The sequence below is a fragment of the Chaetura pelagica genome, unplaced genomic scaffold, assembly GCF_000747805.2.
Source record: "Chaetura pelagica isolate M959 unplaced genomic scaffold, ChaPel_1.0 scaffold21, whole genome shotgun sequence".
NCBI classification, from domain to species: Eukaryota; Metazoa; Chordata; class Aves; order Apodiformes; family Apodidae; genus Chaetura; species Chaetura pelagica.
Window position 1 is genome coordinate 1,787,970 of NW_009952251.1, and position 9,307 is coordinate 1,797,276.

A 9,307-nucleotide genomic window follows, 5' to 3' on the forward strand; every position below is an offset into this window, starting at 1 on the left:
GGGCCGAGCCGGGACAGGTGCCCCGGCTTCTGTGAAGGGCCTCGCCAAGGCCCGGGGCTGGCCGGGAGGGCAGTACATAGAGAAGAAACGAGCCTGTAAAACTGTTAATTTTATTATCATCATTCCAAATACTTTATTTGGAAATATAACTAAGATGAAAATAGTTTGGTTCTGTGCTTAAATGCAGGTATCAGTCTGTTGCACGTCCTGACAGCTGTCAGGGGACTCCACGCTTCTATTTAGGTATTGGCACGTGGTTTTTATCTGCTAATTTATGTAATTTACAAAACTGTAGTCTTTGGTAAAGCTGTGACTGCTTTTCAGCTTTCAAATTAGGAAATTATGGTTTTTTGCCCCAAACTCCATTCTCTAAGCTATTTCGTTCTACTCCTTTCTTGTTCCTTAGATGCTTGAATGACACTGTAAAACTATGTTGTGTAAAAACATAGAACCATACAAATATTTTATAATAAAAAAGAATCGGGGATTCATGGGGGAAAAAAAAAAAGCCTTAACAAATATTATATGGGTTTTTTTCAGGAAGTTGCTGTATACAAATCTACTTCAGCTTTTTGATGATCAGACATGGTGAGAACAATAGTACATTTAATATATTTTCATTCTTTCTGATACAGTTATATCTTGGGAATTGAACAGCTGCTCTGCATTTCAGAGGTTTTCAGATTTTACTCTGATGCTCTGAAGAATTGGTAATGAAAAGTTCAGGTTTTAGTTTCCAACTTCCATCAATATATTGTGAAAAGGAGAACAGGTAAATTTACATCAGTCCAAAATATAATTAGACTTTCAGTTCTAAGATCCTAAATTTTAATCCTGCTTTATCTAACATTTGGTAATCTACTTTCTTTTATTACAGAGGCTTTATTCAGGTTGCAAGTACATAGACCTGCTTGAGTGTATGCGAACACCTACACACTTTTAAAAATTTAGCAAATCAGGATATAAAGATAAGACTGTACATCTCAAACTGCACGTGCATCTTTTAGGGTATCTTCATGGACATTGCAGACAACTATCTTCTTGTCTTTACTAGTATACTTGTGGAACAGTATGCAATGCTGATTTTGATTAATTTTTCTGTATGCTTATCCCTGCTGTAGCTCCTCAGTAATTGTTTTTGTATGGTTTTAGCACTTTCCATGGGAGGACTGTGATATATTTGGCCTAGAGAGAGAGATAAATTTGCTTTGGTGGCTTGGTAACTGCCATTTTAAATTTTATTAAGGTTATTTATAACTTCTTCAGAAAAGAGTAATTTTGTAATTTACTTGTTTGTGAAAGCAGACTCTGTACAGTGCTGTTCAGAACTAGCCTTACCACTTAAAAGGCTGTAGGCAAGTGACAAACATCAGTTGTTTCTCTGGGTTTAAGCCACTGAAGTATGTGCACCACACTGTCATCTAAAATACGTTTAACCTTGAATTTTCAACCTTGCAATGAAGTGACTGAGTAGATCTGTTTCGCAAATGAATGATGTCTCTGGAGCGCAGCAGCATAAAACAGCTTCTGCATTACTGTGGTGAACTTGATTTGTCCTGAAACTAAACTAAACCAAGTGCTTTCTTGGGTTTTCATTGGAAACGTGAAAGATTTGTGTCAGTAGCCTTGCTTATGGCCAAATATTGAAACAGTGGCTATGTGCTGTGGGAGCTTGCTTATGCTTTTGGTGGGGCTGGGAAATAATCTTGAGTTTGTTAGTATTTAATTGCTGATATAATTTTCTGCATCTTGCTCAGGCTGTCACACTGCATACTGATGTAGGAGATATTAAAATCGAGCTATTCTGTGAGCGTACACCAAAGACTTGCGAAGTAAGTTAATTAACAGAAGCAGGATTCCCTAGTGTTGAAGCAGAGTAGTAGAAATACTGAAATGTAAAGGAGATCAAATGTTTTTTGCAATTAATCTTTTCACATAATGGAATACATTTTAAGCTAATACAGTGCCTATTCCACTCATGGAACTTGTACACTATGTCATATTGCCTAGAGCTTTGCTGCCTGTTTATCACCAGGTGAGGTTTATTTACAGGCCACTTCTCTCCAGTTCTAGCATCTCCCAAAGTGTTCACTGCCCTTAACAGGAAAAATGACACGTGGCCTGGGATTTTCAAATTTCCCTGGGTTCACTCCCACTCACACAGATTTAATTTAAAAGAGTGATAATCACTCACAGTTTGTTAGAGGCTAAACGTTTTATTTTCTGCAGTAAATTTAAGCTTAAATTTAAAGAGTTTACTTTTAAACTAACAAAACTGAGGTATGAAGTTAATGATTACAGAGTTACATTTACGAAGTAAAAATGTTGACTGGACATAATACTTCTGAGTATGTCTCAGGCTTCTTGTTTGTTCCTCATTTCAGACAACCTTGTACTGTAAGCTTTATTTTAAATCCTTTCATTCTTTGACAGTGTCAAAGGAGCATATTAACTGTAAATTGTTTATGACTATTCTGTGGCAACACTGTAGATTTCACGTGGTCACAATGCAAAGCAGAGGCTTTTGCCTCTGGGTTAGTGTTGGTCTTGCCAGTGCTGCCATTTTAGTAAGAGGATACTGTTTTTGAATTGTTTTTTAAGATGGTTTGTTTCATTTCCTTAGAATTTCCTGGCTCTTTGTGCTAGTAATTACTACAATGGATGCGTATTTCACCGGAATATAAAGGGCTTCATGGTTCAGACAGGGGATCCATTAGGTAAATTCTTCTGTTTGGGCCTCTTTGTAGAAAAATATATGTAAAAATCAGATATAAAGAAATAGGTATTAAAACAAAAATGTAAAGAAAGTAAAAGCAAGATTAAAAAATATTGTATTGTTGATAGAAGTTTTTATTATGAGAGTAGTTTTCTGTGGTGAACTTACAGAAGAGCAGCTGTTACCCTAGTTCTAAATAATCATCTAATAGTAAACCATTCTACAAAATTTAGTTTTTCCAGCTGTTTTCACTAAATATGATGATTCTGCTGATTTAACAGCTGTATAACAGGTAGCAGTTGCAACTGTGGTTTCTCTGGTTTCTGCTTGAAAGGCTACATAGCCACTAAAGAATTTAGAGAGTATGTCTGGGACAGTGTCAACTGTTCAGGAGAAAATCCATTTCAACTGTGTCTCTGTTTGGACTTATACTTAATTTAATTTGAGGATGTGTCAGTGTTTTGTTCTCTGCTATGAGAACCCAATCCCTACCTGAATCAAATTACAGGCTACCTAGGGTCTTTGTCATAAAATGTTGTAATAGTACATAATTTCTAGATTTTTCAGTCTGAAAATCCAGTGATCTATTGTGGTGCTTCTTTTTCAGGTACTGGGAAAGGTGGTAACAGCATCTGGGGCAAGAAGTTTGAAGATGAATTCAGTGAATACCTAAAGGTATTTCTGTGCTCTCAATATGCAGTTATATTTTCATACAAATTTTCTTTACAGGTTGGAGAACAATCAGCATTGTGTTGTACTGTATTAAATACTTGTTCAGTCATTGTGAAACAAAGTATAATCTCACAACATAGGGATAGAAAGCTTATTATTAAAATAGGAACAGGCATTTCTGTGTTTGGCAACTTAGGTTTGAGGGTTTTCATAACTGAGAACAGAAGCAGAAATAATTTGTAACAGTGTTTTTCATGGCCTGAAGGAAAATAATTAATTTTTAATTGTAAGAGTGATTTTGAAGAGCTAATTATAGATGTGATGCAATATTATTAGCAACCAAGATTTTAGCTTAATGATGGTATTGAGGCAGAGTACTAAGTGAAAGAGCACTTTGTATGGATTACAGCCCTGCTTTCACAGATGTGTGTTCATGTTGAGGTTTTTCCTTCCTTTCAGCACAGTGTTCGAGGGGTAGTTTCAATGGCAAACAATGGTCCAAATACCAATGGATCGCAGTTCTTCATCACTTATGGCAAGCAACCACACCTAGACATGAAGTACACTGTGTTTGGAAAGTAAGTGATCCAACTGTGTGACTCCTTATCATAACATGTAAAGGATATGCATATTTCAGGATACGTGTAGTGCAATTTAGAAGCTTCTGGTATGGGATGTGTATATGCAAATGTATGCTCTTGCACTGTCACCAGAACTAGTTCCTCAAAAATGCTGCTCCTTTCCTTAGTAGTAGGGAATTTGGTGGGAATAGGCATATTAGAAATTATTTCAGGAATGGAGCACTTTTTTTTTTTTTCCCCACTCATACATTCTCATAGATGCAGCCTTATTTTAAGCCAACTCCGGAACAACTTGGATACACAGTCACAGGGTTTACTGAGAAGCAAGAGTCTGATTTGGGACTGGGTCTAGGCATGGCTGTGGTACTGACATCATCATGCTTCTGTTTAGGTGGAACTTCCTGTTGGTCAGATAAAGCTAATGGAATGGACAGTTTGTAAAATCAGATAAGATGCATAAGTATTTTAAAACATTCTTATGTTAACAAACACTACTGATAATATATCATCATTAAAATGCTTAATTTTTGAGTCTTGCAGATACTTCATTCTCTATCTCAAAATCATGGTAATGTCTTTTCTTTTACATGTTATTAAAAAGACTCGTGTACATGTGAATCTCCTGAGGAAGTTAGCTTTATTAAGTGGAAATGTTGAAATATTAAGTGGAAATATTGAAAGGAAATTATTAAAATGCAAAGAAAATGCTATTTTCTACCACCTGTATTGTTTGTCTAAATATAGGTGGTCCTTTAATTTCTGAGTTTGTTTTTAGGTGTCTTACTTAGAAAAGGGTAGAGACTGACAGATGAACTTTGCTGGATTTTCTGTGGCAGTTTATGATGCTTCTGCCCCAGTTGTAAAATCAGCAGAACATCTCTGCTATCCCACATTCCAGCTTCCTAGATTCAAAGAGTGAATGAATAAGACTGAATTGAACTGTGAACAGCAGAAGATGCTTTCTGTAAAGTCCATTACTGGGGAATCAACTGTCAAAATTTACCAGAGTGAGTTATTCTAATAAAAAAGCAAGAAAAATCTCTTTTGTCACTTATGCCTGAACAGGAATCCGAAAGCCTAAACATATTTGTGCCATTAGATTTACAGTTATTCATGGTTCTGTCCTATCTTATCTCTTAGTCAGAAGTTAGAAATTATAAATCTCACATTTGGAAGTTAATTTTCCAGCCATAGGATTTCAGTAATTCACAGTAAAGTTTGGTATGACCAGTATCTTGCTGCTACTTGAACCACTACTTTGATTGGTCAATCCTGTCTGCAAGGAAGTGCAGCCAGGGTCTTTACAAAGCTATGTTTGGTATAAAATATGACACTGTCAGGTCAGTGGGAATTATTTGTACTTTTTATCAGAATCTGTCATGGATGCTTAATATTTCTTTTCAAAATACGTGATATGCCATACATAATGTTTTGGCTGTCTTATCTGTGTCATTTGCTTGCAAAGTTCTTGCCCAATGATATTTACCCATAAACTGCTTTGAGATATGTCAGTTGTGAAATTTAAATCATTCTTAGGAGATTCCTAGCACTTCCACTTTTTTTCCAGAGTTATTGATGGCTTAGAGACCCTGGATGAGCTGGAGAAGCTGCCTGTGAATGAGAAAACCTACCGACCTCTTAATGATGTTCGCATTAAAGATATTACAATTCATGCTAACCCTTTTGCTCTGTAGCCACGGAGTGCCTTGACACATTCTACAGAGACCAGTCATATCAGCTGCTGGATTGTGGGGTTTAAAGTGTTGCTAAAAAGGGTTTATTGAGCTGGATCATACCTTTGCTTGTTGAATGCAGGATTTTTGGGAGTTGTGACATTGGGAGTTGTCACAGAGGAGTCTTGTGGTTTAGAGGCCATTTTTTCCAGAGTATCTTCTAGGATTTTGATTTTTAAACACTGCTTTTTGTACTTGTAAAATAAGAAAATACTTTTAAAAATACATATTTTTTGCAAATCTTTGTTTTCTGCCTTTTATTTCTTAGTGATACTATATTGAAACAATGTCTGTTGCTACATTTTAATACTACCAGTTTTCTGAAACTTTCTTACAGAAATTCTTACCTTCCTTACTTTAATAGTTTTTAGAAAAATGAGTAAGATACAAATTTTTTTCCCCTAGGTGAGAGCAATGCCATAGATAAATGAAACAGTTTTCTCCTAAAGGATTAAAGACTGTGTTTAGAGGAGTGCTTGCTCTTGAACTGCTGTGTTGGAATGGTAACCTTTTCAGCCTCCCTAAAAGGTATATTGGAATCAGTTGCGTCTGCCTCTGGTACAGTGTCTTTGATGTCAAAGAGTAAGTGTTTGTGTCTTTACATAGGTGTTGATATAAACCAGGTAACCATGGATTCACTCTAACTTGTTTTTCATTGCTTTATTGCACAAACAGTAGGGGTTAAAGACAACAAAGAGTAGTGACAAAAAGACTGTGATCAGACTTCTAATCAACAATACCCTGGTACACCCAAAACAATACAAGAGGATGTTGAAGAAATTAGAGAGAGCTGTTGTTTGGTTTTATTTGAGACCACATGTTGGTGGACTTAAATAACAAAGTCTGCAAGAAGGTACAGAGACACCCAAATATTGACTGGTCACATGGAAAAATAAAATGCACACACGTGTGTGATTATACATACACGTTATCCTGTGCTCAAGTCAGTCTAGTAAGCATAAAATAAACTGATGTAAACAGGGAAAATAGAGTGATTTGTACAAATTTTAAAAAACAGTTCTCCACCTTCTGCATACTAAGAAAAGCAGAATGTTCTACTCTTCCTTGTCATAGATTTAAAAAATGGATTTAGGCATCAGTTTGTTTTCATAAAGCAGGAAAAAGTCAACTCATTTCCACAGAGGTTCACTTTCTGACTCTGTAATACGTAGAGTTGTAAGAATATATTTCTAGTTCCAAGTGTGCATGAGACATCTGGACAGGACAGAGCACCCACAGTTCCTGCATCCAACTCCTGTGATCCTGAACTTCTTCCCTCAGTCCTCTTTGGACTTGGTCAACCAACATCACTTAGCAAAGTCCATTCTCATATATATGCCTTGTAATCTTTGGAAGGTCCAGGTCCAGCTGACTTAAAGGCCGTCTGTTTCAGACCAGTATTTCCAGTTTTTTGAGACTTTGCCTCTGTAAAATAAAGAGGAGAACTTATTTGGAAGAGAAAGGCAAAGTTATGCCTGGTACAGATCGCTGAGCAGGTAATGAGCAGAATTACACTGCACCCTCTGTCTGAGTCAAAATTTCTGTTTTCTGTATGGAGTGTTGTTCAAAGGCCCTAGCCCTTACTCCAGACATAATACATTTTGCCATAATACTTCATCAGATAAAGGATTTAATTATTTTCTGTGCTCCTTCTGTCTCTTCCATATGTAATAGCAAGTAAACATAAGCATTCAGCTGCTTGTTTGACTCACTACTGCTGTGCAGGACAGACATACTGGAAACTTCCCTATAGTGCAAAAGAACCAATAATTTTAAATGCTGACATCTGGCACCACACTGGAAACAATTACAGGGGTTTTTGTTGGTTGTTTTTCTCCCTCCTTAAAAAAAAAACTGATATAGAATGTGTGAAATACAGGGACACCAAGCAATTTACTCTCTGGAGGATACATTAAATGTAGATTATTTTTTTTTTAATCTGAAGCTTTGTATTGAAAAGGGAGTGATTTTACAGAACGAGATTACATTCTAACTTTTAAAAATTGTATTATATCCTTTTTCCTGTTTGTGGCTCTGAACCTCTCTCAGGTTCTCTCTGACAATCTGGAATACAACAGGAAAAATATTGGTGGGGTTGATCCCATCCACTTAAGTGAAACACAGCTGTGGAAGTGTGTGAATTTGTGGGAGGTTGCTGGGCATGGTGTACATGCAGTTTAGTTCTTGCAGAGAGTCAGCTGTTGTCATCAACTATTTGGACTTCTGTGACATCTACAATTCTTTAAGTAGCAAAAATGTTGCAGACAGCACTTTTTATAATTGTCGTATGTTGTCAACTTCTGCTTTGTAAACTCGGTTTACATTCATCAGTCTGGTCCTATATTAGAAAAACTACAGCCACAAGATGAGTTTTGTCAAAATAAATTACCAGTGCAAAATAAAATATGTACATTAACACAACAGTCTTGCATTATGACTGTGATGGAGAGTCTAATCATGGATATTCTAGATTGTCTCTGACCTTTGCAGGCACTAGAAAAACAAAAGGTAAATTTGGTGAATGATTTTCCACATGAATTATATTGCACATGAAATGTCGGATTGCTTATTGTTCAGTTTTGGAGAACTGAATTTCAGGCATAATGCTTGGTTAGCTTTTCTGACGTGATGACTGGTAGTTACGGCTGATGGTCTGGAAAGCTCCTGAGAGTTGGTGGCTGAAGGGCTGCAGGAAGGCATGGGGACCTCATGAGAGCAGTGGCCATGATGTGTGCAGTGAGTGAGCAGCAGAGGAAGCAAGGTTTAAGTTTTGTTTGGTTTGTTGTTTTGGTTTTTTTAATTCATTCTGTGGCTATAGAAGACTGATCTGTACACTTACTTGAGGAGTTATATTTAGTTGCTTGCTTTACGTGTTCTGTCCAGACTCGGAAACGTGGCTAAAAGCTAGTAAAAGGTATGACAAGACATTGGGGGGGATGGAGGGGGGAAGGCATTAAACTATTCAGAAATTTTTTCAATGCCAATGATTTAAGAAGGTATCTTGAAATGGTGAGTCATACGTGATCCCTGAACCTCTTTAAAGCTGGTGGGAGTACATCCTGGGAAAGCCTGTAGCAATTTGACTAGGAATGGTAGAGACAAATAACAAGCTTTATCACCAAGCGTAAAAAATGATGAAAAAAATCAGTCTTAAAAAAAAAACAAACCCCAAAAAAGCAATCTTCTGGCAGCCATTCTTACATGAGAGTGTTAGTTTGGGTGTTTTTTTTCTTCAGTATCACGTTGTCTTCCAAAGTTCATGGTTGAAGGTTTTGCACAGTTGGTTTTCTGAGGTATAACTACTTCAACTGAATTCCCAGATAAGCCATGGGGGGTTGCCGTAAGATGTTGTGTCCAGGTGAAATACATCTGTATTATTCCGAGTAGCAGAGCTGGGAGAGAAGGCGGCTTCCTGGAGCCGCTGTGCGGGGAGGTGCCGGTGCCGCGCTCAGGAGCGCCCAGCCCCCCGCCGCGCTGCCGTCCGTGCCCAGAGCCCGGGGCCGCGCCCCAACGCTGCGTGGGACGCAGCTCGGCTCACGGCGGCAGAGCTCCCGTGGCGCAGCTCCCGCGGGGCGGAAGGGGAGCGGGTTGGCGGGGCCGCCCCG

At 37.7% G+C, this 9,307-nt stretch overlaps 2 protein-coding genes across 2 annotated transcripts in view; one reads left to right on the top strand and one right to left on the bottom strand.

Annotated features, from left to right (window-relative positions):
- Positions 1–8,428, bottom strand: part of NIF3L1 (NIF3 NGG1 interacting factor 3-like 1 (S. cerevisiae)) — a 14,480-nt gene extending 6,052 nt beyond the window's left edge. Inside the window, exon 1 of the mRNA XM_010007347.1 lies at positions 8,401–8,428. Coding sequence (XP_010005649.1) covers positions 8,401–8,428 — 28 coding nt within the window. The remainder of the gene's footprint in view (positions 1–8,400) is intronic.
- On the top strand, positions 527–5,913 carry PPIL3 (peptidylprolyl isomerase (cyclophilin)-like 3). The gene is made up of 6 exons (XM_010007345.1): positions 527–588; positions 1,758–1,832; positions 2,624–2,717; positions 3,324–3,391; positions 3,848–3,966; positions 5,537–5,913. The coding sequence occupies exons 1-6, from the start codon at positions 586–588 to the stop codon at positions 5,661–5,663; spliced, it is 486 nt and encodes a 161-aa protein (XP_010005647.1). The 5' UTR covers positions 527–585; the 3' UTR covers positions 5,664–5,913.
- Positions 8,429–9,307: the final 879 nt, after the last annotated feature.